The sequence below is a fragment of the Myotis yumanensis genome, unplaced genomic scaffold (assembly GCF_028538775.1).
Source record: "Myotis yumanensis isolate MYYU_CA2020_CCGP unplaced genomic scaffold, mMyoYum1.0.hap1 SCAF_23, whole genome shotgun sequence".
Taxonomy (NCBI): domain Eukaryota; kingdom Metazoa; phylum Chordata; class Mammalia; order Chiroptera; family Vespertilionidae; genus Myotis; species Myotis yumanensis.
In genome coordinates this window covers 2,062,977-2,090,920 of record NW_027223774.1, presented here as the reverse complement: position 1 = coordinate 2,090,920, position 27,944 = coordinate 2,062,977, and the positions used below count along the sequence as shown (strand labels likewise).

At 55.2% G+C, this 27,944-nt stretch overlaps 3 protein-coding genes across 6 annotated transcripts in view; 2 read left to right on the top strand and 1 right to left on the bottom strand.

Annotated features, from left to right (window-relative positions):
- LOC138999559 (class I histocompatibility antigen, Gogo-B*0101 alpha chain-like) overlaps nucleotides 1–21,912 on the bottom strand; it is a 41,404-nt gene extending 19,492 nt beyond the window's left edge. The window contains exons 1-8 of one of the 4 annotated variants that reach the window (XM_070401717.1): nucleotides 21,811–21,912; nucleotides 21,410–21,694; nucleotides 20,897–21,172; nucleotides 20,085–20,360; nucleotides 19,860–19,961; nucleotides 19,393–19,425; nucleotides 19,201–19,248; nucleotides 16,401–16,560 (exon numbers count right to left, since the gene is read on the bottom strand). In XM_070401717.1, coding sequence (XP_070257818.1) covers nucleotides 16,556–16,560; nucleotides 19,201–19,248; nucleotides 19,393–19,425; nucleotides 19,860–19,961; nucleotides 20,085–20,360; nucleotides 20,897–21,172; nucleotides 21,410–21,694; nucleotides 21,811–21,883 — 1,098 coding nt within the window. In that variant the 5' untranslated portion in view covers nucleotides 21,884–21,912 and the 3' untranslated portion in view covers nucleotides 16,401–16,555. Of the gene's footprint in view, nucleotides 1–16,400; nucleotides 16,561–16,888; nucleotides 16,922–18,744; nucleotides 19,055–19,200; nucleotides 19,249–19,392; nucleotides 19,426–19,859; nucleotides 19,962–20,084; nucleotides 20,361–20,896; nucleotides 21,173–21,409; nucleotides 21,695–21,810 lie in introns of those variants that run through there. The other 3 variants (XM_070401716.1, XM_070401720.1, XM_070401718.1) reach the window with 3 other exon arrangements.
- The window catches only part of LOC138999567 (saoe class I histocompatibility antigen, A alpha chain-like), a 372,085-nt gene that overhangs the window by 297,476 nt on the left and 46,665 nt on the right, over nucleotides 1–27,944 (top strand). The gene's annotated exons all lie outside the window — the stretch shown is intronic.
- On the top strand, nucleotides 113–7,336 carry LOC139000154 (zinc finger CCCH domain-containing protein 4-like). The gene is given in 7 exon segments (XM_070402456.1): nucleotides 113–3,103; nucleotides 3,105–3,312; nucleotides 3,315–3,380; nucleotides 3,383–3,435; nucleotides 6,466–6,664; nucleotides 6,932–7,011; nucleotides 7,061–7,336. Coding segments are annotated over 7 exon segments (3,873 nt in total).

The following is a 27,944-nucleotide window of genomic DNA, read 5'->3' as shown; positions in this document are numbered from 1 at the left end:
GGAGATGAGAAACGCCCTAACCTTTGGAATAGAATGTATAGGATTAAAATCAACTGGTATAGATTCTCCAGAAACTTCCAACTCCAGCTCACCGCCTCCGGCTTTAGGAACCATGGGGGCTGCGCCTGTGACCCCCCCGCCGCCCCCATCAGAATCCCCGCCGCCATCAATGACTTCGCTTCCTCAGTGTTCCCCAGACTCCTGCCCGGCCGCCCCGCACCTCCTCCACCATCTCCCACTCCCTGATGACAGGGAAGATGGTGAGTTGGAAGAAGGTGAACTGGAGGATGATGGGGCAGAAGAGACCCAGGATACCCCTGGAGGCCCTGAGTGGAGCCGGAAAGAAAAAGGGGAGAAGCACCACAGCGATTCAGACGAGGAAAACTCTCACAGGAAGCTGAAACGGAAGCGGAAGAAAGAGTGGGAGAAAGAGAAGAGAAGATGGAAAAAGAGCAGGAAATCTAATCACAGGAGCCATGCATCTTCCAGCGATGATTTCTCCGACTTCTCCCATGACTCACATTACAGACCCCCGTACGTGCCGTCCCACCAGCAGTACCCCCTGTCACACAGCACGTCCCTGCCCAAGAAGTCCTATTTCACCAAAGAGCTGAACCAGTACCGCTGTGCCACGGAGGGCAGCAGTCGAGGCCGTGGCAGGGGCTACCGGGGCCGAGGAAGCCGCGGAGGGTCTCGGGGCCGAGGCAGGGGTAGAGGCTCCATGGGAGACCACTCAGGAGACGAAGATGACTTTTATGAAGATGAGATGGATTACGGAGAAAGTGAGGAACCAATGGGAGACGAGGATTATGACGACTATTCCAAGGAGCTAAACCAGTACCGCTGGTCCAAAGATAGCCGAGGACGAGGGTTAAGTCGAGGCCGAGGCCGGGGTTCCCGAGACCGAGGCAAAGGGATGGGCCGTGGCCGAGGTCGAGGTGGCAGCCGAGGAGGGATGAACAAGGGCGGGATGAACGATGATGAAGACTTCTATGATGAAGGTGGAAGCTACCAGAGCCGTGACCATGACAGGCCCCAACAACAGTCTGGCAAGAAAGGCAAAGTCATCGGCAAATACTTCGTGGAGGGGCGGTGCACACGGGGAGACCGCTGTGACTTCAGCCATGACATCGAGCTACCAAAGAAGCGAGAACTGTGCAAGTTTTACACCACCAGGTGTTGTGCCAAAGCCGAGAACTGCCCCTACATGCACGGTGATTTCCCGTGTAAGTTATACCACACGACTGGGAACTGTATCAATGGTGACGACTGCATGTTTTCACACGACCCTCTGACCAAGGAGACAAGAGAGCTCTTGGATAAGAGGTTGGCTGAGGATGCGGAAGCAGGCGCCGAGGACGAGAAGGAAGTTGAGGAACTGAAGAAGCAGGGCATCAACCCCCTGCCCAAACCACCCCCTGGTGTGGGCCTCCTGCCCACCCCGCCTCGGCTCCCCAGGCCTCCTGCCCCGACCTCTCCCAAGGGCAGGCCCATGCAGGGCAGCCCCCCACCCCCACCCCCTCCTCCGCCCCCTGGGTCCCCGCAGATGCTCATGTCAGTGCATGAGCGGCTGTCCCCTGAGCAGCTGCAGCAGCACCAGCAGGACATGTACAAGAAGATCCCCTCCTTGTTTGAGATCATGGTACGGCCCACAGGACAGTTGGCTGAGAAGCTGGGTGTGAGTTTCCCTGGACCTGGAGGATGCCCTGGGCCAATGGGCCCTGGGACCAATATGAGGCCCCTGGGGCCAATGGGGGGCCCAATGCATCCTAACATGCACCCTGATATGCACCCAGACATGCACCCTGACATGCCCCTGGGCCCTGGCACCAACCCTGGCCCACCCATGGGACCTGGTGGCCCCCCAATGATGCCTTATGGCGCTGGAGACTCCCCACATTCTGGAATGATGCCCCCCATCCCACCAGCGCAGCACTTCTATGAAAACTTTTACCAGCAGCAGGAAGGCATGGAGATGGAGCTGGGACGCATGGGGGACACGGGTGACACTGGAAACTGGTACTCAAGTGACGAGAACGATGGTGGGAACAGCGTCACCTCCATCCTTAAGACCCTGAGGCAGCAGATGTCCAACCAACCCCAGGCTTCTGTCGGGGAGCTGAGCAGCTGTGGGCTGGGGGATCCCCGCCTCCAGAAGAGACACCCCACAGGAGGCCGGCTGGCTGACCCCCGCCTCAGCCAGGACCCCAGGCTCACCCGCCACACTGAGGCTTCCAGCGGGTCAGGCCCTGGCGACACAGGGCCCACCGACCCTCAGCTGGCTTGCTCCCTGCCTGCCCCTAAGCCCGAAGGCGGCCTTTATTCCAGCCCCACTGGCCCCAGCGGCTCCAAGGGGTCTGGGCCACCCCCTGCAGAAGAGGAGGAAGGGGAGCGGGCCCTGCGGGAGAAGGCTGTGAACATTCCCCTGGACCCCCTCCCCGGGCAACCGCTGAGGGACCCGAGGTTGCAGCTGCAGCAGTTCAGCCACATCAAGAAGGATGTGACCCTGAGCAAGCCGAGCTTCGCCCGCACCGTGCTGTGGAACCCTGAGGACCTGATGCCCCTGCCCATCCCCAAGCAGGATATCGTGCTCCCCGTCCCAGCTGCCTTGCAGTCCATGCCTGCCCTGGACCCCAGGCTGCATCGGGCCTCCACTGTGGGTCCCTCCAACCCCCGACAGCACTCAGGCACCTCCACTGACCCCGGCCCATCTGGCTCCAACCTGCCTGACTTCGAGCTCCTCTCTCGAATCCTCAAGACTGTCAGTGCCACTGGCCCCTCTGCTGCCCCCGGCCCCAGCGACAGGCCCAGCGACCCCCGGGTGTGGAAGGCGCCCACTGACCGTCAGCTGCAGAAACCAGCAGACTCTGCTGCTTCCTCCCTCGCTACCAAGCTTGGCTCTGCCAAAGCACCCTCTCCAGTTGCCAGCCACAGTGGGGAGTCCTCTCCCCCAGCCACCGCCCCCTATGACCCCGGAGTACTGGCGGCTGGTGGGCTGGGCCAGGGCAGTGGGAGCTGGCAGAGCCGCGTGCTGAGCGGCATCAACCTCTATGACCCCAGGACTCCCAGTGCAGGTGGTAAAGCTGCAGAGCCTGCTGCTGAAAGGGGCTGCCCAGCCCAAGGGCTCTGAGGGCAATGGCAAGAGCTCAGTGGCCAAGGCCAAGGAGCCCCCATTTGTCCGGAAGTCTGCCCTGGAACAGCCCGAACCAGGGAAGGCCTGTGCAGACGGGGGCTCCACCACAGCCAGGGACAGATACAACAACTACAACCGGCCCGGGCCCAAGGCTGCTGACACCCCCGCTGCCACCACAGGCACCCCCCTCCAGAGGGCTCGCCACCTTGGCCCGGCGTGCACAGCCTGCCAGTGCCCATACTTTTCGGACCATGAAGCAGGCGCCTAAGACGGGCCATGACCAGAGGGCTGCAGCCCGTGGTGTTTGTACAATAAGTAAGAATACACAGTGTGGCTGTGGGTTTGTTTCCTTCTCAGAGAAGTTTCTTTTGTAAAAGCAAATTAAATAATTTTTCAAAACAAATTTGTGGATGAATTAGAAGCTGGAGCCCTCCTTGGATATTCAGCCTAAGAACCTCACGGGGCTATGAATTTACCCCAAATTTTCATTTGCCACCAGGCCAAGCTTTTGAAAATTTGTTCTCTAACCAGGATTGTAACAAAAGTGTAAATACTATCTACACTAAAGCTGATGGTGCAAATATGTATATAACATAGTGTATTTTTACAATGATCGTCGCATGCATCTATTCCACCCCCTTTTTGTACGCTGTATCTGTCTTCCAGAAATGTCACCTGCCCTTTCTCCTGTGGTCTCTTTATCCAATAATTGTATTACTGCCATTAAAGGATGCAGTTACTTAAAAAATAAAATAAAATAAACACGATTCTGAAGCCAGGTGTGGGAAGCTCCGTCCCTCCTTCCCCCTCCCTGTCCATCTCCCTGACCTGAGACCCTAGATTACCTCACAGCACACATTGTGGCTCTGCCTAGACTTCCTTGGGTCCTACCCCATCACCACCAACTCCCAAGTCTGTTGTTATGTGTACCCATCACACCTTTATGTCAAGCCCATCCATTACACTGCTAACTCTTTTTCTTGTTGTTGTTAATCCTCACCCCAGGATATTTTTTCCATTGATTTTTAGAGAGCCAGGAAGGGAGGTGGAAAGAGTAGGGTGAGGGAAAGAGAGAGAGAGAGAGAGAGAGAGAGAGAGAGAGAGAGGTGCAGAAGGAGAGACAAAGAGAAACATCAATGTGAGAGAAAAATTGACTGGTTGACTCCTACAAGCACCCCAACTGGGCAGGGAATGGAACCTGCAACTCAAGTATGTGCCCTTGAACTGGAAACCAAACCCACAGACCTACAGTCCTGGGTCTGATGCTCCAACCACTAACCAACACTGGCCAGGGCAACAGTGTTTAGTTTTCATTCTCTAAGCTGCCTCTCTTGGTAATCTCAACTGCTCGCTGCCTCCAATTGTGGAGGCAAAGCGATTCTGGACCCCGCTCTCCCCACTCTTGATAATGCCTAGAGGAAAATTAGATTTTGATTGGCCTGTGGACCACATTGGTTTAGAAATGCCCATGGGGTTAATGCATCCTTTGGATGCAGTCATGGGTCCCTTTCTATCCTGTGTCAAAAGTCCCAAATGCTGTAGCAGCTGTGGTCACCGATTCCCCTTGTACTGGCTCCCACCTGTCCCCGCAGATCAGGGCATCACACACTCACCTGTCCCCACACCACGTCACTGGTTCCTGGCTGGTTCCCCGGCTCTCCGTTGACCTCCTGGCTGTTCTCAAGATGTACCCCTGTCTGACCTATGGGGGATCAGTACTTTAGGGATAAGTCCAACACGTGGTCTGTGGCACCAACTTTGTCTGTGGCCACCTGGACATAGGAATTCTCCTGAAGATACTTCTGCTCTTGCAAGGTGACAACCTTCTTTGGGGAGAAAATTAAACAAGACCGGGGATGTATCATACTCCTTGCCTGTGTCCTACTCAACACTCACACTTTCAGTGGAACAACACATGGATGTTTGCCTCTCTCTCCCTTTCTCATTCTCTCTTTAAAAAAGGAATTGTTTTAATCAATCAATCAAATAACAACCTCCCAAATGGTGGCAACCAAACATGTCTCCCAACATTGGCAGAGGCTCCCTGGAGAGAAAGGCGCCATCCCTGCACCTGGTCTGTGCTTCAGTTTCCCCACCGGTGAGGCAGAACCAACAGGTCTACCCCCTGAGGTTATTCTGAGGTCATTGGGAAAGTGAGCCCCAGGCCGGGAGATCAAAGGTCCGAAGGTGTCCATCTCAGGAATGCTAATGTGGCCTGGCTGCCATGGCTCAGTGGTTGAGCATCAACCTTTGGACCAGGATGTCATTATTTGATTACTGGCCAGGGCACACCACTGGGTTGTGGGCTTAATTCTCAATGCAGGGGCATGCAGGAGGGGCCAATCAATGATTCTCTCCCATCATTGATGTTTCGCTCTCTATCTCTCCCTCCCTCTCTGAAATCAACAACAATATATTTAAAAAATAAAACACAGAAAATTAAAGAATGCCGCTCTGTACATTTACTGGCCTTCCTCTTCCCTGCCCATCATAAGGGTCCCACTCACCCATTTCCTGGGTTTCTCCTTACTTCTCAGCAAGACATTCAGTTCCTCACAGCTCTGCACAAGCCTCTCTTTCACCAAGACCTGCTGCTCCAGGGGCATGCAGGTCATGAATTTCTCCAGCAGAAGCTTATCCAAGTTCTGCCTCTTGGTGAGCACATCCGGGCCCAGCCAGTGATGGAGGAGGAGACATTGTGTGCACGCTCAGTAGGGGGTCCGCATACTTCCAGTGTTGGAAGGCTCTGAAGAGCATGTGCGCCCTCTCAGAGTCCCACTGCTGTCCTTCAGTGAGGTTTGCCTGGGGCGGTCTGGTCGGTAGCAGCTCCCAGCCCAGGTTGCCCTGGGGGTGCCCACGCCCATTGGAAAATATCTGGTCTGCAGCCATATTCAATAGAAACGTCATATCCTGATGGAGAGCAACAGAAGGGACTGACTCGGTAACAGGTCCACAGTTCTGGGGGAAAAGAGGAGAGAATGAGTGGAGTTTAACCTGCTAATCCACCCAATACTAAACAGCTGGGGCCTGAGGCTGTGCCCGTCCCACCCTCGCCTGCCATGAGCTTTATGGGGACCTCAGGTGCCAACTTCTGGAGAACGTGGTGTGGGGACAGCACCCAGAATTGCTCATTGACAGGTCCAGTGGCTGTGCACAGCTCCAGCCCCAACATGGAGCACCCCTTGGCTCCCTTGGAGGTGTTCCTAGACCTTAACTTCAGTGAAATGGGCGGGGTTAAGTTTTTCATGCACATCATCCAATAGGCCCAGCAGAGGGAAGGGTTGCTACACCTGTGCTGCAGGACGCTGAGGATTTCTGAGGGGCCCTTCCAGAGGGTCAGGAGGGTCCTGGATGGGGTGCAGCTCGACTGCATCCAGGAGGTGGAAGTGAACTTTACCTGGGACCTGCCCACCCTGGGGTTGTTTGCTCTCTTCCTGGGTCAGATGAGTAACTTGCAGAGTCTCTTTATCTCCTACATCGATGTGTTGGCTGAGGAGGAGGAGGAGGAGGAGGAGGAGGAAGCGATGAAGAGTAGGAGGAGAAGGAGGGGGAGGAAGAAGAACAGGAAGAGGAGCAGCAGTTTGGGGAGGAAGAGGAGTTGTAGAGGGAAGAGCAGGAGCAGGAACAAGAGGAGCAGGAATGAGAGGAGGATAAGGAGATGGAGAGGGAAGAGCTGGAGTGGGAGGAGGAAGAGGTGTTGGAGAGGGAGGAGCAGGAGTAGAAGGAGGAAGAGGAGCAGGAGTGGGAAAGCAGGAGGAGGAGGAGGAGCAACAATTTTTTCTCCAATTCCTCTCTCAGATGCTCAGGCTGTGGCACCTCCGGGAGCTCAACGTGGATTCTCCCTCCTTCCTCCAAGGCCGTCTGAACCAGAAGCTCAGGTGAGCTGTGTAACAGTGAACACAGCTTCATATCTGCTTTGGGGTGCAGCTGAAATGCATCCAGGAGGTGGAAGTGAACTGCACCTGGGATCCGCCCACCCTGGGGACATTTGCTCTCTACCTGGGTCAGATGAGTAACCTGCAGAGTCTCGCTCTCTGCCACATCAAGGTGTTAGCTGAGGAGGAGGACGAACAGGAGGAGGATGATGATGAAGAAATGGAGGAGGAGGAGGAAGTGCAGGAGGAGGAAGAGGAAGAGGAACAGAAGAAAAAGAACCAGGCCGTGGAGGAGAAATATTTGTGGGAGAGGAAGGAAGAGAAATAGGACTGGGAGGAAGAAGAGGAGTGGGAGGAGGAAGAGGAATGGGAAAGGGAGGAGCAGGAGGAGCAGCGATACTTTTCCCAATTCCTCTCTCAGATGCTCAGGCTGTGGCACCTCAAGAAGCTCTACTTGGAATCTCCCTCCTTCCTCCGAGGCCGTCTGGACCAGATGCTCAGGTGAGCTGTGTAACAGTGGACGCAGCCCCAGAAGGTCAAGGGAGTGGTCTTGTTTGCTGCTTTGAGGGTGGTGTCCCGTGAGCACCTTAGAGAATCATGTTTTAAAATCTGCCTGTCAGGAGGGGTAGCAGAACAGGCTCAATTAGTGACCCAGCGAGCCTGGGTCTGTGAGTGCTTCCTTAGGGAGAGATATCTAAGTGACCAGGACTTAGGAAGAGGGAGGGAGGAGGAAAAGCCACATGGATGGAGCATTTCCAGACAGAAGCTCTGTGTCCACTGACAAGTGAGCCTGTCTCAGCTTCCCCATCTGTCAGAGGTGGTCCTGGGCTCCAGGAAGGTCATTAGTAGGAAAGAAAGGCAGGATCCTGCAGCTAAGGCAGCGGGAGGGAAAGGACTGCAAAGAGTGGGAGGTGGTTTGCTTTGGAAGTAGCCTCTGCAGACTGGCCTCCCAGCTGATGCTGCAGATTCTTCCTCTGGTCACTCTCTCCCTTTTCTTTAAATCCTCACTGGAGGATATATTTTTCCATTGATTTCTAGAGAGTGAAATGGAGGGAGGGAGAGAGGAAGGGGGGAGTGGGGAAACCTCTGGGATTGGATCAAAGGTAAAATGATAGACACATACTTCTTTTTTAAAAAAAAAAACATTTTTATTGATTGGAGAGAGGAAGGGAGAGAGAGGGAGAGAGAAACATCATCGCTGAGAGAGCATCTTGGATCGGCCGTCTCCTGCACGCCCCCTAGTGGGGCTTGCTGGAGCCCATGACCCGGGCGAGCATGTGCCCCGAACCCTAATCAAACCTGGGACCCTAAGGTGGACGTCGGCTCTACCCACTGAGGCTAACCGGCCAGGGCCATACCTACTTCTTTTACTTAGGTGGGCGCAGGATAGTTAGTTAACAGGCAACAACACACGTGATAACAATAGCAATGAAGGAATTTATGGTCTCTGTCCTGCAGGGCCCCCAGGCACATTTGCTTGTGTGTGTGTTTGGGGGGGGCGGGGGGTGGGGCGGGGTCGGCGGGATGTTATAAGTTCCTCTGACATTTCATAGGTATGTTGTGTCTTAGATGCAAAAGGACCATAGGTTCAGTTAAGGTAAACACTGACCTTGTCAGGGAAGACTTGGGCCTAGGACGCGACTACCCACCACAACTGCTCTTAGTAACAGTCTCCCTTCAGACCATCCCTGCGGTTGGTCGCTTTAGGCCTTTCAGTTTGCACGACGGCCACGCAGGCCTTCCCTGGGCTCGTGGGGTTAGCATGTGGCCCTTTTGTCCACAGTTGTGTGGGAATAAACAAGTCATCCTTTCTGTCAAAATTCGGAGTTTAGCCTTAGCTGGTTTGGCTCAGAGGATAGAGAGTCGTCCTGAGGACGGAAGGGTATCGAGTTGGAGTCCAGTGAAGGGCACCTGCCTGGGGTGTGGGTTCCATCCCCAGTGAGGGGAGGGGGGGAGGCGTGCAGGAGGCAGCCGCCATTTTGCCTCCAGTAACTTGGCAACCGCCATTTTGTTTTTTAATATATTTTATTGATTTTTTTTTACAGAGTGGAAGGAAGAGGGATAGAGAATTAGAAACATCAAAGAGAGTGAAACCTCAATCAGCTGCCTCCTGCACACCCCCTACAGGGGATGTGCCCACAACCAAGGGACCTGCCCTTGACCCGAATGGAACCTGGGACCCTTCAGTCCGCAGGCTGATGCTCTACCCCCTGAGCCAAACCAGTCAGGGCTTGATGTGTTTTTTAAAATCTATATTTTCATTGATTTCAGAGAGGAAGGGAGAGAGAGAGACCCGTTAGTTTCCTTCTTGGTCAGAAGGCACCTGGGGCCCCTGGGGCGCCTCCTTGACATGTGTCCTTCGGTGGCATTTAAATGTCCCCAGTTGGTGGAAGGCCAGGTGGCAATGGGGACACGGGTAGGGTCTCAGGCCCGAGTGGGTGCGCATGTGCACGTTGAGGTTCCCGCGGTGGCCGAACCTTTTCTGGCAGAGGGCGCACTGGTAAGGCTTCTCCTGGGTGTTTCTCTCTCATCGATGTTTCTAGTTCTCTGTCCCTCTCCCTTCCTCTCTGTAAAAAATTAATAAAATATATTTAACATAAATAAATAAATAAAAAGGCCCACCCTGCTCTGCAAGCGATGGAGACCCGGTCGCAGACCAGGAGGATTCCGCTTGGCGGGAGCTCGCTGCCATCTCTCCTCCTCACTCACGCCGTGGGGTCACCGGCACCCGTGAGAGCCATCAGAAGCGGTGAGTTCCGAGCCATCGGAAGCGGCTGGACCTGCAGGGTGAGGGGGGTCCAGGAGGTCACGGCTTCGGGGTGTGTTTGGAAGTTGGGACTGAGATGGATTCAGGGACCAGGCGAGGGCGGCCCAGGCTGCTCCTGTCACTCACCCGGCAGGTGGGGTGGGGCCTGGCGTTGCCCCTGTTCCAGGCCAAGGGCCGGATATAAGAGGGGGTGCAGAGGCGGAGGAACTACAGAGCCCCTGGCCAGACCCCAAGGAGGTGGGACAGAAGGACCGCCCCCCCACCCCCAGCCAGGCCCGCACAGACCTCTGGGAGCACAGCCTGGCTCCGGGTCACAGCCCAGTCTCCAGAACCACCGCCCCGGCGGGCCTGGTGCTGAGCCGGCCCTTTCCCTGCCTCTGAGAGGGACGTGGGGTGACCTGATCCTGGGCCTGCAGAGGGAGTGCGCATCTCCCGCGGATGGAAATGGGGGAGCCTTCACCTCCATCACCTCTCACCGGGTCCCCTCTCCAGACTCAAGGGCAGGAACGGCTGCCCCAGAAGCTGGGTGGGTTCCCAAAAACCCCTCCCCCCACCGCACCCGCTAGGGTGGCACCCCCACAGAACCCTGGACCGGGCTGGCACCTCATCAGTGACTTTATTTCTGGGCAGATGCTGGTGAATTGCTTCCATGCGCTTCTCAGAGCCAGCATCTCCGTCCCCCTCCTGCCTTCCTGGGTCGCAGACCACGGAGCCCGCTGCCAGGCCCCTCCCCTGCCTTCAGCTGCCCCTCTGCCCAAGGTGCCCACCTGTGCTCCTCTCCTGGGACCCTGGCCGGCCTCGTTGCCCCCCACAACCCATAGGGTGGGTACCCGAGGGAGGGAGGGGGGGCAGGGGACCATGCCGAGACCCCTTCCACGGAGGGGTGGGGGCGGGCGGGTTCAGGAGGCGTTGGCTGAAGGGAGATCTGAGTTCCTGGACTTCTCACTGCCCTTTGTGAACTGGGACAAAATTCAGAAGAAAAACACACGCTACTTTGAACTCAGGAAAAAGGTCAAGTCCACTCGAAACAGAAGCTCCCCCAGGCCCCAACCATGGCCAGCTAAGCCCACTCACCGGCCCTGGCCCCCGCCTCCCGCGAAAGCTGGGTTTTGGGCAGAAACAGCTGGGAAGGACCCGAGGACATTGGGGTACAGGTCGGATTAGACCAGGGAGGAGCTAGACGGGGGAGGGGCGGCTCCTGGTGGCCCCGCGGAACTGGAGGAGACAGCAGGCAGCACCATGGCAGGTGGCGACCCCAGAGGCCAGGGCGGAAAGGGCTCCACATCCTCAGGAGCAATCCTGGCTCCTTAGATGTCTGTGCAATGAATAGGTGGTTCTTGGCGGTGTGAGGAAGGCCAGCTGTGGCCAGCCCACTGCTGCCATGTAGAGCTCTTCCTCTAGGCCCCCATCCTTCTCCTGTCAGTCACTCACCCCACAGACACCCCTGAGCACCCAGTGTGTGTGCCAGGCTCTGACTCTGGGGAACTCTTGAGTCACACAGAGTAGACAGCGCCACTGAACAGACTCTGGAGTGAGGAGAGGAGGCACTGTAGTGAGTGCTGATGCCTGTAGCTGAGCTCTCCTGGAAACAGACAGCACACACCCAGGCTGCCTCCACTAGGCATCATGGAGTTTGTCTGCAGGACAACATCACAACAACCACATGCATGTGGGGCCATGAGATAAGTGCACAGGAGACCCAGACGTGCCCAGTGAGTCCCGAGCTGGGCTTCTGCTGGTGTTTCGTGGAAGGGAGAAGCAGTTTTTACACAAGGGCTGAGCAGGCATGCCCAGGGCACCCTACTTGGGTTCAAATCCCAGCTCAGGACTCATTCCCTGTGTGACCTCAGGACAGTCACCCCTGCTCCCCCGCCCCAGGCCTGTTCCTTTTCTATGAGCAGGTGTGATGGTTAGTACCCACCTCGGGCACCTGTCCTGGACAGTGGTGTTGACAGTGGAGATCTTACAAGGGAAGCTCTGTCCTAGCTCTTAGACATTTTTTTTTGCCTTTTCATTTTCATTTTAATTTATTTTAACTTTTTTGTTGTTGTTGTTCTTGTTGGTGCCAAAGCTCACTGGAGGATATATTTTCCATTGATATTTTAGAGAGAGTGGAAAGGAGATGAAGAGAGAGAAAGAAACATCTATTGAAAGAGACACATTGATTGGTTCCCTCCCCCAAGCTCAGGATCAGGACCAAGGATCCTGCCCCCAATCAGTACATGACCTTGACTGAAATGGGACCCAGGACCTTCATTCAGTCCATTGGGCTCAGTGACCGCAGACCCATAGCTCAACCCTGCAGGTGCCAGGACAAGCATCTCAGAAGAACCCACATCTTTCATTCCAGTCTGACTGGGAAGTGGTTACTCAGGAGCAGGAAAGCTGACCCCCGCCATTTTGGGGGAAGTTTCAGACCAATCAATGAACACAAGCTCGTATTAAAAAAGTATTTGGAGAAGGCCACTACAACGAGTGTAATTGAGCCCATACTTATGTACCATTATATAGTAAACTTGTTATTTGAACAGTTCAGCGAAAGATTTAACCAATTTAGAAGCACAGAACAGACCATTAAAATAATTAAGTATCTGGATGTAGTTGTTTACAGTACTTTGGAATTAAAGGATTTCCAATGGATACAAATTGATGATTTAGAGATGCAACTTGCAGATTTTCAAGGTAGCATTTGGACTCATGTGTTTGTCAACTTAAGGTCGAAACTTGAAAATCTGGAACGAAATCATTTGAATAATGAAGAAGATTGCAACTGTGGGTCTGAAACATGGTGTCTGTTGGTCTGACGTGAGGGGCTGTGTGTGTGACAGGAGGGGCCAGTGTGTGTGACAAGAGGGCCCTGTGTGTGTGACATGAGGGGCCTGTGTGTGTGACATGAGGGGCTGTGTGTGTGAAATGTGGGGCCTGTGTGTGTGACATGAGGGGCCTGTGTGTCTGACAGAGGGGTCTGTGTGTGTGACATGAGGGGCCTGTGTGTCTGACATGAGGGGCCTTTGGGTGTGACATGAGGGGCCTTTGGGTGTGACATGAGGGGCCTGTGGGTGTGACCTGTGCCCTTGGCCCACGCCCCCTGGAGCCAGGGGCCCAGCTTAGAGCAGCACCCACCTCACAGCCCAAGGACCTCCAGCCGGCTTCCAGCACCAGCTACACCCCGTCAGGGACCCTCTAGAATGTTCTGGTTCCACTGGGCTTCCAATCACCCCGCTCCAGCCCGTGTCACATGTAGCAGAAGAGGGGCCGCTGAGCACAGTCAGCCCGCAGAACAGGACGGGGAAAGGCTGTGACTGTGGGATTGTGGTTCTCTGGCCTCAGATGCCGGGAGCACAGCCCATGGGAGTCACTTCTGTGCACGTTCCCATCATTCCCTGTCCTTCCTGTCACACTGTGAGCATCAGCAGAGCTGGGGGTTTTTTCTTTGTTTGTTTTAAAATGTTTTTATTGATTATTAGAGAGAGTAAGGGAGGAAAGAGATAGATAGATAGATAGATAGATAGATAGATAGATAGATAGATAGGTGTCGAAACATGGATTGGCTGACTCCTGCAAGCCCCCTACTGGGGTTGGATCCAGAAACCCCTCATGAACCTAACAGGGCATCAAACTGGGGACCTCCTGGTACATGGGTCCATGCTCAGCCCCGGAGCAACCCCTACCAAGCAGTCGGCTAGCCCCATGGCCGGCAAACTGCGGCTCACGAGCCACATGCAGCCTGTTGGCCCCTTGAGTTTGGCTCTCCCTAAGCCTTAGGAGCACCCTAAATAAGTTAATAACAATGTACCTACCTATATAGTTTAAGTTTAAAAAATTTGGCTCTCAAAAGAAATTTCAATTGTTGTGCTGTAGATATTTGTCTCTGTTGACTAATGAGTTTGCCAACCACTGGGCTAGACCATCTGGGTGTCAGGGCCCCTGATGTTCGCACAACATCAAAGGCGCAGAAGCACCCATTTGACAGAGGGTCCCCATCCTTAAGCGGCACAGGGATGACTGTGAATGGATGGAAGGCATCAGAGCAGCTCGCTGTGCCCCTGAGCCTCCCCGTGCTCCCTGTCAGTTATACCTGCAGCCCTTCTAGAAGCTCCTGCGGGCTCCCTGGGCCTCACTGGCCTCCCGCGGAGGAGCCCTGAGCAGCGTCACTGTGAATATCACAGCAACTGCCATCCACAGGTTAGATCGTCAATAGTCACACCCAGCAGCACAGGGTTCCAGGTGCTCCATGACCCTTAAAATCAGCAGCAAGGGACACAGAGCCAGGAGGCAGGAAGCAGGACATGGCAGGTCTGCGTCAGCCACGTGAGCGTCCCCTGTGGCGGGGATGCAGAGAGCAAAATGGAGGGCAGCACGTGTCAGTGGTAACGGGGCCGCCAGCGTCAGGGTACTGGGGGCGGGGGGCCTCTGGTTTCAAAGGATCGCACAGGGAGGCCTTGCAGGGGAGAAGGTGCCATAGGCCAGAGGGTGACTCTGTGAGTGACCCACCGTGGAGACACCGGCTCGGGCCAGGGGGACAGTGACCATGGCAGCGGAGATGGACCCCAAGATGGCAAAGCTCATGTTACACCCCGAGTGGGAGCAGAACCCCGTGTCTACATTTCAGTGATGAACTGGAAACCCAAGTGGCACCTCTATCCCTGGCACCTTCCACACTGTCTAACAGGGTGTATCCATCCCATCAGCCAATATAGAGGGTCAGCCGTGTAAAAACAATGCAGGTGTGAGAAGCAACTCATTGAAAACCAAGCTCCTACCTTGATTTTCTCTGTAACACTCCAGAATCTCACAGAAATAAGAATGAACTAAACATACAGAAAATGGGTAAAACAACTCTTCATTCTCCAATGTGTTTATCTTCCTCTAGAAAATAACATCTCCAATGACAGAGGAGTAATGTTACCCACATCCAACATCAGAACTGTGCCATTGGAAGGTGGGTATTGTTCATATCCACCCTGAGATAAAATTTACATAAAATCTTCAATATTCCTTAAAAAAGAGAGACTTCTTTCAACAGCTGCACTGCTCAAAGGAAAAACGTATTTCCTGAATAATTTCCATGGAACTTTATTAACTTCCTTAGATTAGGAACTGACTTTAACATCTCACAGGGCAGCATTAATTTCACATTGATTGTTGGGTGTTGGGGTCCCCAGGTGTGGACGGAGTCGGCGAAGAAGGAAGGACACGGAGGCTGCATTCAGTTGATCAGCATAGCGAGGTTCTCCCACCAGGTTCTGTAGCCAGGTTCTGTAGCAAGGTTCTCCAGCCAGGTCCTGTCTCTAGGTTCTTCAGCCAGGTTCTCTCGCTAGGTTCTGCTTCTAGGTTCTGTGTCTAGGATCTGTCTCTTGGTTCTTCAGCCAGGTTCTCTCGCTAGGTTCTGACTCTAGGTTCTCTGTCTCTGGGTTCTGTGTCCTGTTGTCTTGTTACATCTGTATTTATACCAGTTGATTCCAATCCTATCAATCTCTATTTCAAAGGTTAGGGCGTTTCTTATCTCCATTCCAGGGAGTAAAGATTATGTAGCTTAAGTGTGATTGTTTGTAGTTAAAGTGATTAACTACCCACCTGGCACTTAGTTAAGGGGTTTTATCCCCTCCCTAACTTCAGGGGAAAATCCCTACCTGGGGAAACAACCTTTCTCGGAGAGGTGACCTTGGTTAAAACACATAGCGCCAAGAAGGTGAGCAAACATATTAAGAACAGTATGCCATATATGCCAGGTCCCTTGAAACAGCAAGGATGGACCGGCTCCCGGCAGTTGGGGATTTAATATGATAAATGGTATTGATAAAATGATTACCGAATAAGGATCATTATTGATGATGTCTACATATTTATCATCTCAACTGTGATTTCACAAACCCAGGAGTTCCAGGCCCCTCATGAGCAGCATGGATGGGCTAACAGGGGAGAACAGGGCCCTAGAAGGAGGCAGGAGCAGGTGGAGCCTGAACACCCATCTCTCCACACCGCGGGGTCCTGTGTGCAGGGAGCCCTGGGCCTGTGGGACAATGACGGGCAAAATGCCTCCAGTGGCTATAAGATGGGGACACCCAGACAATGAGACCAAAGCTCTCACACAAAAGCAGGAACAGGCATACTATCCACGAAAAAAAGAGAAATAACAAACACTCAGCACATGAGGGCGGAGGGCGGGACCCTGGCTTGAGCTCAGGCTGACCTACCCAGGAGGGCCTTGTTGTCCAGGGTCCTGGAGATGCGCTGCATTAGGACACATGACAAGGCCTGGGGGAGGTCTGAGTCCCTGTGACCACAGGTGCTGGTGGGACAGGGTTCCACTGAGGGACAAGGTCAGAGGAGCAGAGATGACCTGGCCAAGGAGTGACCACATCAAAGCCCACAATGCACTGAGCACTGACCATGCACAGGCCCCAACCACGCTTCCTCCTCACAGCCCCTCCTCTCCCACCTGGGACAGGCTCAGCACTGCAAACACATGGCTTCTGGAAAGTTCTCAGTGCTTCCATTCATTTCCTCTCAAACTTTAGGATATTCTCCTTTAATTAACCCATCAACGCTCCATGGCAAGCAATGAACAAAGTCACATCAGAGTCTCATTTCAATGCGGAGCAGGAAGTGGCAGCTCAGCACCAGGGAGTAAAGGCAGGCATGGGGAGGGCCCAGCCCAACTCTGCTGACAGCAAAGTGTGGGGAGCAGAGCAGGCCAGCCCCCAAATCAGAGGTTCTTGAGTCAGGAAGTGGGAGCGTGAACATCTTCCATCACTCAGTCCCCACAAGGCAGCTGCCTCACGCTGTGGAGGACAAGCATCATGAACATATTCAGGTCAGTGGCTGTAACTGGTGACATTCTCAAAGCCCACTTCATGCTTACAGTATCCCACAGACTCCCCACCACCCAGTCCTCCCCTCTGCCCACCCCTCCCCTTGGTAGGGCTTCCCCTGTATAGGCCCAGAGGGACACATCAGAGCCCTGAGCGGTGTCATTGTCTGGGGTGGACACAACAGGATGGGGTCAGACCCAGGACAGAAGATTCAAGGAGAAAATGTGGGGAGTGGGTTCCCCCCATGGCTCTCATCTGCACTGTCACAGGGCCTCAGGGGTCTCTCCTCCATACTCACTGGCAGCCTGAGCGTAGCTCCCTCCTTTTCCACCTGCAGGAAGAAAACCTCCCGTGAGAGACCAGGGGGGAGGCAGAGCCATGAGGCCCTAAAGGAAGCCTTACTCCTGGGCCCCAGAGAAGTTTCCAGAATCCTGTGTATAGACCCAGGGCAGGATGTCTTTCTCGGTCCGTCCTGTGGCTGCTGACCTGCCTTGGCATTTAGTCTCCTCAGACTCGAGAAGAAATCAGCTACGGTTCTGAGGACCTGCCTCCATCCTGCCCTCCCTACAATGTGTTGGGCAGGAATTCCGGTTGTGGCTGGGAAAACGAGTTATGGTTTCTTGTCACTATTTGTTTGGGGACTTGATGGAGTTAACCACTTTCTCTATAAAACTCCTACACTGTGCACAAGAGTAAGAAACGCATCCTGTGAAGTAATAAAAGGTCACAATGCATCGGGAAAATGTTCCCTTCCTTCTATCCAGGGGGCCCTGTGGAGTCACTAATTGAATTGGAGGCCTGTGGTCCCTTCACTCCTGTCCAGGTAGAGTTGCCAACAGGTACCCCTCGGCGTCCCTTGAGAAGAAACACTTAGGTGCCATTCCCACCTGTGTGTTTCTACATCAACTGCTTCATCCTGATTTCCTTACCCTCCAATGGAATTACTTCCCTTATCTCACCCGTCTCTGCTCAGAAATGTACAGGTGTCCCATGGGGCAGAGTGACTCACCCTAAACTCCAAGATATGTGAGATCCATGTAACCTCATTAAATCCTCTCCTTTTATTATTTCTTTCAAAGGAGAGGTGGGAGAGTTGGCATCTTGAATAACTTTCCCGGCTGTGACAGCCCATGTGTGTCACCGCATTGGGAAGCATTGGGGGACACGGTAGGAGTGTCCAACCAGTGGAAGGGAGCCATCATGTAAGTTGGGTAGTTTGAGGTATGTAACGGCTGAAAATCTCTTTCTGGAGAACAAGTACATTCTCACCAACATGGGTAGGGGTTGTCTTTTCTCCACACTTTTGCCAACAGGTGTCTCTCCCTTTGGTCCATCTGTCCTTCTGAGCCTTTCACTCTCTCCCTCATCCCATGTGTGATCTCCTGTCATCCTGTTGGTGACGCTCAGCCTGACTCCCCCTGACACCCCATCCTGCTCTCAGTCTCTAGGTGCAGGGAGTGCGGCCAATGCATTTTCCACCAGGTTTGGAACAACTTACTTTCCCACCAGGAATATGTGAGACAGAACAAGTCCACATTCTTGTGAACAACTGGTTTTCTCTGACTCTGTCATTCTCAATGCTGGGAGGTGGGCGGCAACATCACATTAGGGCTGAATTCAATTTCTCCTCTGACTACAACTGTTGGGCAATTTTCATAAGTGTCCGGGCCATGTAACCATCCTCAAAGGACGATGGATTGGACACAGTGTTCATGAGTAGGTGGGACTAGTAAGGTGCCAGCATCTTCAATTATTGGGACACTGTTGCTATTAATGGATCTGAGAAAGTGTCTGGTCTTTGCCTCTGGCTCCTGGCACTGAGCTCCTAAAACCCTGGGCATATCGTGAGTGACAAGTGTCTTTGGGACGCTGATGAGATGGCTCTTGGCTGAGGGTCCTAGAGAGAGTCAGGGTGGGGGCTGGTCCCCAGAAAGACCAAGCTGATCAGAGGGTTGGAACCTTCAGGCCCTGGTGGGACAGGGAACACTGAGGGACAAGGTCAGAGGAGCAGAGAGGTGACCCTGTTGAGGAGTGACCACATCAAAGCCCACGATGCACTGAGCACCACCTGAGCACAGGCCCCGACCACACTCCGTCCTCACAGCCTCTCCCGTCCCCCTGCAAAGAGCACAAAATACACAGGAATCTGCAGAATCCTTGGTGCTTCCATTTATTTCCTCTGAGAAAATAATTAAAAAAGGGTCTCCTTTAATTACCTGTCACCAGTCACGGCAAGAATTAAAACACAAGGTCAACCCACAGTCTCATTTCAATACAAAGCAGGAAGGTGCAGCTCAGAGCACCAGGGAGTAAAGGCAGGGATGGGGAGGGCCCAGCCCGCCTCTGCTGACAGGAAAGTGTGGGGAGCAGAGCAGGCCAGCCCCCAAATCAGAGGTTCTTGAGTCAGGAAGTGGGAGCGTGAACATCTTCCAACACTCAGTCCCCACAAGGCAGCTGCCTCACGCTGTGGAGGACAAGCATCATGAACACATTCAGGTCAGTGGCTGTAACTGGTGACATTCTCACAGCCCACTTCATGCTCAGTGTCCCACAGACTCCCCACCACCCAGTCCTCCCCTCTGCCCACCCCTCCCCACGGCAGGGTCTCACCTTTAGAAGCCGAGAGAGACACATCAGAGCCCTGGGCGCTGTCACTGCCTGGGGAGTGGTGGGGGGGGACACAACAGGACGGGGTCAGAGCCCAAGGCAGGAGACTAAGGAAGAACTATAGGGGGAGGGGGGTCTTCTATGGCTCCCTTCTGCACTGTCACAGGGCCTCAGGGGTCCCCCCTCCATACTTACTGGCAGCCTGAGCGTAGCTCCCTCCTTTCCCACCTGAGGGAAGAAAACATCCGGTGAGAGACCAGGAAGGAGGCAGGGCCATGAGGTCCTAAAGGAATCCCTAGTCCTGGGCCCCAGAGAAGTTTCCAGAACCCTGTGTATAGACCCAGGGCAGGACCAGGAAACCTGAGGGAAGTGCATGTGTGGGGACTGGACCCACCGCCCTCCTGGAGGTCTGCGCTCAGCAGGGACCTGCCCTCTGACCTGAGACTGCTGGGAACGGGGTCCCCAACACCAGCATCATCAGGTGATAAGTGGGTCCCTCATTTTCCCACGGGCCTCACTACAGAGTAAGTGTGAGCAAAGAGAGCCCCACACTGGCCATCACATGGGTGGGGATGGTGCTTCCCATGAAGGAGGCGGGACACGAATCTACCTGGGCCTGAACCCCCAGTGGAACAAGAGACACAGACCCCACCCCTGCCCACCTGAGCGCCTCCTCCCCCACATCACAGCTCCAGCCACGGCTCCCAGCAGAACCAGGCACCCAGTGATGCCCATGATGATGATGAAGGTCTGAGAAGGCGGCTCTGGGAGGAGAAGGGAAGGGAGGGTGAGGGCCCTGACCCCAGGCCTCAGCCCCGACCCCACTGAGGTCCCCCAGGGCCCCTGCTGCCCTGAGAAGAGGCTCTGTGCCCACGGCCCCTCCTCACCCCATCTCAGGGTCAGGGGCTCGGGCAGCCCCTCGTGCTGCACATGGCACGTGTATCTCTGCTCCTCTCCAGGGGGCACCCCCATGGCCGCCCACTTCTGGAAGGTCCCGTCCCCCGCAGGCCTGGTCTCCACCAGCTCCATGTCCTGGGTCTGGTCCTCCCCATCACGCTGCCAGGTCAGGCTGATGTCTGCAGGGTAGAAGCCCAGCGCCCAGCATCTCAGGGTGACCTCACTGGCAGAGACGGGGTGGTGGGTCACGTGAGCCTTTGGAGGGTCTGAGGGGAGGGGAGAAAATGCAGGAACTTTGCATCCATCATGGGACACTCCAGCAGCGCCCATGTGACCATCCTGAGCGTAGACACACCTGGGGTGGAGCAGGGAGCACACAGCCCACACACCAGCCTGGACAGAGGCACCTGGAAGGACCTCCCAGTCTTTAGAAAGTTCTAGAATCAGAGAGACACAGCCCAGGACAGGACATGTGACTCAGAAAAGCTGGGGTGAGGCCTCAGACACAGTGGGTGTGGGCAGCACACAAGGCCTGAGAGAGAAGGTCCCCGTGGGCCCCAGAGCCCCTGCAGGGCCCATGGGAACCGCTGATGAGCTATTTCAGGGGGGTCTCCCTGCACCCCAGGAGAGCCTGCACCCCTAACTGTCCCTGAGAGGAGGGGGTCCCTCTGGTACCTGACCTGACATCCAGGAGACTCCCTCCCTGACCCCAAGGAGGGGTGTCTGACACTGACCCCGTGTCCTGTCTCCTTGTAGGAGCCCCAGCCCCGGGGAGAGGGGGCGGCCCCAGGGCCCCTGGTACCTGCGCGCTGCAGGGTCTCCTTCCCTTTTTCCAGGTAAAGGTGGAGCCACTTCATGCACTCCCCCTCCAGGTAGCTCCTGTAATGCTCTGCATCACCGGCCGCCTCCAACTTGCGCTTGGTGATCTGAGCCACCATGTCGGCCGCGGTCCAGGAGGTCAGGTCCTCGTTCAGGGCGATGTAGTCGGCGCCGTCGTAGGCGTGTTGTTCGTACCCGCGGAGGAGGCGCCCTTCGGGTCCCACGTCGCAGCCATACATGTTCTGGATGGTGTGAGACCCTGACCCCGCCCCGCGGTCAGCCCCGCCCCGCGGTCAGCCCCGCCCCGCCCGCCCCGCGGGGACTGAATCTAAAACTGAAAGTGAAATCGGGTCAAAGTCCCCGCGGCTCCTCCCGGGTGGGGGCCGGGCGGGTCCCGCCGCCTCGGGGTGACGCTCGGACCCGGACCCTCGGGGCGACCCCGGCCCGTCCGTGGGGGGGGGGGGGGGGGTCGTGACGGGCCCGGCGCGCGGCTCACCGTCCTCGCTCTGGTTGTAGAAGCCGAGGGCGACCTGCAGGTTCACTCGGTCTCTCTGTGCAGCTGCCTTGAAGTTCCCCGTCTCCTGGTCCCAATACCCCGGCCTCTCCTGCTCCACCCACGGCTGCTGCATCCACGGCGCCCGCGGCTCCGCCCTCGGATTCGGGGCGTCGCTGTCGAACCGCACGAACTGCGTGTCGTCCACGTAGCCGACGGCGAAGAAGCGGGGCTCCCCGCGGCCGGGCCGGGACACGCTGGTGTAAAAATACCTCAGGGAGTGGGGGCCTGGGGGGCGGACGGAGGGCAGGGCCGGGGCTGGACACGCGCCTTCCCGGCCCCGCGCCCCCGCCGGGTCCCCTCGCTCCTCCCCGCACCGCCGCCCCCTCCGACCCCGCACTCACCGGCCCAGCTGGGGGTCAGGACCAGCGCCCCCGAGAGCAGCAGGAGGAGGGTGGGGGGCCTCCGGACCCGCATCCTCGGCGTCGGGGGACCATCTGAGTCCGGGGGCTGCCGCGGAAGACTTATAACCGAGAGCTGCGGGGACGCTGATTGGCTGCTCTGGAAATCGCTCAGCCAATGGGCGTGAGAACTGGGGCCGCGTCACGAGTCTCCAGGAAGGAGGCGCCGACACAGGTTGGGAGAGGAGAAGTGAAACCAGGGCGCTGGGGAGTCCCCACCACGGAGCTGCCCCCCCAGACTCTGTCCCCTGCGGAGCCCTGAGCGCAGGCCTGGGCCCTGGGACTCGGTCCTGCCCCTCCTCCTGCGCGGGGCGCCCGTCACAGTGTCCCCGAGGCCTGGCCCGGGCGCTGTGCTGTTCAGGGACTTTCCAAGGTTTTGGTGTCCCCATCTCTGTGTGGCCTCACACACAGGCAGGCGCCCAGATAACCTTGTGTGTGTGGTGACGTCATCATAGTGACCCTCATGGAGTCACACAGAGTGAAACAGTTATTAATCCACGTCGCATGCTCACTGCCTGCGAGATGATAGCAGGAATCATGTTTTTAAAATATATATATTTTATATTGATTTCAGAGAAGAAGGAAGAGGAAAGGAGAGATAAAAACATCGATAATAAGAAATAATCATTGATCGGTGGCCTCCTACAGGCCCCACACTGGGGATGGTGCCTACAACACAGGCGTGTGCTCTGACAAACAGTTGAGCTCTGACCTCCTGGTTCATAGGTCAATGTTCAACCACCGAGCCCCGCTGGGTGGGGAATATTGAATAGTTTCTGTTCTGTTCTCTCACAGTCTCCAGGGCTGTCTTGCTGGGTGGCTCTGGTCCTCATGCAGGTTATGTAAAGTGATGCCTTGTGTCTCTAAGTCCTAGAGACCTTCCCGTGCTGATGCATTGAATGACATCATCAAAGCTCACAGGTGTTGCTGTTCCCACAGAGCCCCCTAGAAAAGCGTGTCAGCACTGGGGAGCAGTCTAGCTCATGTGGTGGGACACACCTTGTTCCAAAATTCTGGTTTTCTCTTGGGGGCTGACATTGTATCAAGACAACAGGACTGTCAGTTGGCACCTGCCAGGTGATGTTTCCTGAAGGGAGAAGCTCATGTTCATTTAAAAAAATATATATTTTTGTTGATTTCAGAGAGGAAGGAGAGGGAGGGAGAGAGATAGAAACATGAATGATGAGGGAGAATCTTTGATTGGCCTCCTCCTGCTCGCCCCATCGGGCATTGGGCCCACATTGGAGATTGGGCCCACCACTTGGACATGTGCCCTTGACTCGAATCAAACCTTCAGTCTGGAGGCTGATGCTCTACCCAGCGGGCCAAACCAGCTTGGGCATTCATGTTCATTATTGAGAAAGTGTGAGCCAGTTCACCAAATCTCAGCAATCCTAGTGTCTGTGCCATTCGTTCTGTTACATAAACATGGGCCAGGCCGGGTGTGGCTCAGTGGCTGAGCATTGACCTATGAACCAGGAGGCCAGGGTTCTATTCCCGGTGCGGCTCCTGCAGGGTTGCAGGCTAGATCCCCAGTGGGTGGCATTCAGGAGGCGGCCTATCCGTGGTTCTCTCCCATCATGGATGTTTCCATCTCTGTCTCCCTCTCAGTTCCTCTCTGAAATAAAATTTTTTAAAATATATTTGTATTGATTTCAGAGAGGAAGGGAGAGGGAGACAGATAAAAACAACCATAGTGAGAGAGAATCATGGATCTGCTGCCTCCTGCACATCCCCTACTGGGAATTGAGACCACATCCTGGGCATGTGGCCTCAACCTGAATCAAACCTGGGACCCTACAGTCCACAGACCTATGCTCCAACCATAGAGACAAACCAGCTAGGGCTCAATTTTTTTTTTTTAATGTAAACATGGGCCCTATCCGGTAGGAGGTGTGCAGGAGGCAGCTGATCAATGTTTCTCTCTCATCAATGTTTCTAACTCTCTATCCCTCTCCCTTCCTCTCTGTAAAAAATCAAGAAAATATAATTTTTTAAAAAAGTAAACATGGGATCCCATGAGAAAGAGGCTAACTCAGGGCCCACACATGATCTCCCTGGTACATGAGACGTGGGAATGTGGCAGAAGTGTTTTTTTGTGTACTTTCCAGGACATCATATAAGGTTTTTTTATCCTCCATTTTTATTAAAGACAGTTAAGAAATTAATTCATTTGTGTAATGAATGCAACATACATATGTCTTCTTTTTAAAAATATTTTTAATTTTCCTAATATAGTTGATGTACAATATTGTATGAGTTTAGGTGTACAACTCCGGTTAGACATTCATATAACTTATACAGTGATCGCCCCCATACATCTAGTACCATGTGACCTCACATGTAGTTGGTACAATGTGATTGACTGTGTTCCCTGTGCTGTCCTTTCCCTCCCCTTGACCACACTGTAAGGACCATGTTGTGTTTCCTCCTCCTTCACCTGCTGTGCCCAGTCCCTCCCCTGCCCTCCAGCAGCCAGCAGTCTGCTCTCTGTGGCTCTGAGTCTGGCTGCTGTAGGATCCTGTTGGGCGGATTCCAGGCGGCTCTGAATGCTGGTTGTGGGGAGGGTGGTGGTCATTGTCCTGTGGTTGTGGGCGATGCAGGCACTGTGCTCACCTTTGGGGCATCTCCACTGGAGGCCACAATGTTTTAAAAATGTGGATGGAAGGATGAGCCTTTAGTAAAGAGAATAATTTCACCTCCATCAATCGTGTTGTATCGTTTAAAAGCGAAACTGGTTTTGTTCTTTGTCTGTCTGTCTTCTCTCTGCAGGTCAGTGCTGGGGAAGAGGAAGGACCATGGAGGTCGGGTGTCAGCCCATTCGTGCTGAGCTTGGCCTCAGCGCCCATGTCAGCGGAGTGAAAAGGCGAGGATGTCCTTCATCTCCTGCAACAGTGCTGACCCCCCACCTCCCAGGAAAGGCTTTCGGATACTTCAGTGTTCCACAGACCACACTTTGAGAAAGGTTGATCTGGATAAACCAGGGAGAGAATCCCAACTGGCCCTGCCTTTCCCTCCTCTTCTCTTCCCAGAATCCCTCTGCATAAGGGAGGGGATCCCGGCACCCCAAAACTGAGCTCATAGCACTGCCCCTGGGACCTTCTAGAAGAGAGCTCACCCTGGAAATCCGACAGGGAGTGTCCTCAGCCTGGGAGGGAGGTGGAGGGACAGGGGTGTCCCCTCTGGGACAGGGAGCAGTTTGTGCCTGAAGACACCAGGCCCACAGACACCCATGTGGTTTTTCCACCCCAGCTGAGTGTGCGTTCACATCCCAGACAGAAACCTGACGTGTCTGTAGGAGAAGCCATCTTGGCCCTTTTATTTTACTCCTTTGAATTTTAAAAATATGTTTTCATTGGCATTAGAGAGAGAGGAAGGGAGAGGGAGAAAGAGAGGGATGTGGATGCGAGAGAGAATCCCTGATTGGTTGGCTCCCCTTTGCGCCCTGACCCAGGGTCACACCTGACACCTTCCAGTGACCAGGACAGTGCTCACCCCACTGGCTGCACCGGCCAGACCAGGCCCTTTTATGCAAATGGGCCGAGTGCTCTGACCTGAGGCCCCGACCCTGTGCAGAGCAGTCTGTCCAGCAGGACATTCTGTGAGTGAGGACTCGCTCTGCGTCGGTTCCTCCTACGTGGCAGCCACCAGCTGCTGTGGCCACTAAGCCCTTGACACGTGGCTCCTGTGCAGAGCAGGGGGACTTTCATGTCATGGACCTTGAATTCAGCCGCCAGGGTGTTCATGGAGCTCCCACAGGAGACAGCGCCCGGCTAAATGCTCTTATCTCAGTCTCTGCCCCCACAGGACACCGTGTGGCTCATAGATGGATGGAGGTGACAGTTGTCTTCACGTGGAAGCCATGGGTTTTCATGTGTCACTGACTTCAGTGGTGTGTGTGGGTCTCAGATACACCCTCACTCACAGCTGCCAGGAGAGTGTAATTAATACGCATTTAACACCGAGCTGCACAAGCATGAACTCAAATGTGAGTTACCCCCTAAGGGTGAAGGGTTCACAAACGCTTCTCACTGCAGCCATCCTGTGTCCATCACCTGGGACCTTGGTGTTGTGTTTGTTCACCTGGTGAACATGGGCAGGCACACAGGGCTTTACCGCAAGAGAAAATGGATATTGAACCCAACAGACAGCAGCTCCCTGTAGGCCCCGCACATACTGAGAGAACATAAAGCAGAGGAGGTCACCTTTAGATTCCACCCTAGAATCCCTTACCTACTGCTCCTCCCCTTAATTTCCCCCAGTATTCTAACAATTCTGTTTTCCTTCGCCCTTGGAATGCTCTCCCCCAGGTGAAATTATAATGAAGCCTTTATATTTGTGTAACGAAAATTTCTCCATTCAAGACCCAAAGATGAAAAACCATGAAGGAAAACATGAAACTTTTCTATGTCGACCTCACACCCCAGAGATACAAACTCAGGGCCAGAATCAAAGTCAGAGCCGCACAAAGATGTTGACAGAGAAAGGGTCCCGTGGCCCAGTGTTCCTCAGTCAAAGGCCAGGAGGCTCCCTGTGGGCAGGCGAGGTGGGTTCATCATCATTGCTGGAGGGAGAACGCATCCCACGGAGACCATGGGGCATCCTAGTGTGAAGGGGGGAGAGAGGACACATCTAGGGTGTGGGCTCTGGATGGGCGGCCTGGGGGAGGGTCTGGGGAGCAGGCTGCTCTAGATGGGGTGTCAGGAGGGGCAGCTCTATGGGTGGGCAGCTCAGTGACCATCTAGGGACAAGGCCGCCTGCAGCGAGGGTGGAGGGGCCTCTGGGAAGAAGCAGCCTCGCTGCCAGGAGCTAGCTCAGGGATCTGTGGGGTCCTCTGTGAGTTGCGCGGGGCCCTGTGTGTGTCTGTGTTCAGACGCAGGGAGTGGGTGTTGCTCTGTCTCCCTTGTCAGGGCCTCAGGGCGGCCGGGTCTGAGGGTGACGCTCTGAGAGGTGACTTGTGTCCAACAGGAGAGGAACCCGGCCCAGCTGTGAGCTCCGGGCCAGCTCCCGACAGCACTGAGGCCTCGTGTGTCAGACCAGTTCCCGTGGGGCTGCTTCTCCGTCTCTCTGAAATCCAATATCTAACAGCATCCACCACCCAATCCACAAGTAACGCACATGAGGGAACAATGTGGAAAAGAAGAAATACAAACGTCAAACAAGTGTATTTGTAATAAACACATGTGAACAAGAATGAGAATGTGGAATAAGAAAAATAGAAATTAAAATCCATCGGTTTGGGAAAGATGAAAGGAAATGATGGGAGTATCAGTCTGAGGGAGGGGAAACACACTGTTGATGTCAGCAACCAGGCAAGGGAGTAGGGGGCGGGGTGCGGCTGCCTCCTGCTCCCCAGGCCCGCCCGCAGGGAGAGCTCGGGGGCTCTGCCACCATCTCCGCTGCTGCTGCTGGGACCCGGGGGTTGTGGGCTGTGTCCCTGGTTTATTCTGGGCCCTTCTGCTCCGTGTCCCCTTCCCCGCACCCTCCGGGAGGAGCCCTCTGCACTGGCTTCGAGGCTGAGTCCCGGGACCCGCCCCCCAAACGCGGGCAGGACGAGGGCCGGGCCGGTCCAGGCTGCGGGCCTCCCCGGGGAGGGAACTGGTCGCCGCCCAGGCGGCTCCTGGGCCCTGAGCTGCAGCGGGGCGCACACGGGGTCCCCGAGTCTTCAGGCCCGGAGGCCACAGAAGCAGCCTGAGGTCGGGGTGCCCTCTGCCGGGGCCTCCCCTGCGACGCGCGGCTCCCTCAGCCCCCCACGCAGCACCGAGGCCCGACGCGCCTGAACGCCCCCTACCCCCCCCCCGGCCCTCCACCCCCACCCCCTGCTCGCGGGTCTGCAGGGCCCTCAGGGCCGCCTGGGACTCGCCTGTGGCCGGGCCCGCTGGGCCCGCAGCCGCCCACGGTCTGTAGCAGCTCAGGCTGTAGGTGGGCCTTGGCCCTGAGTTCCAAGTGCGGCCCGGAGGCAGGGATGGGTCCCCTGAGCCTCCTCTGCAGCTCCCGCGGGCGGCCCAGGGCGCGGGCACCTGCTGCTCCAGGGGCACAGCTCCTCCCTGTCGGGGTGCGTCCGCCCCCAGGACCCG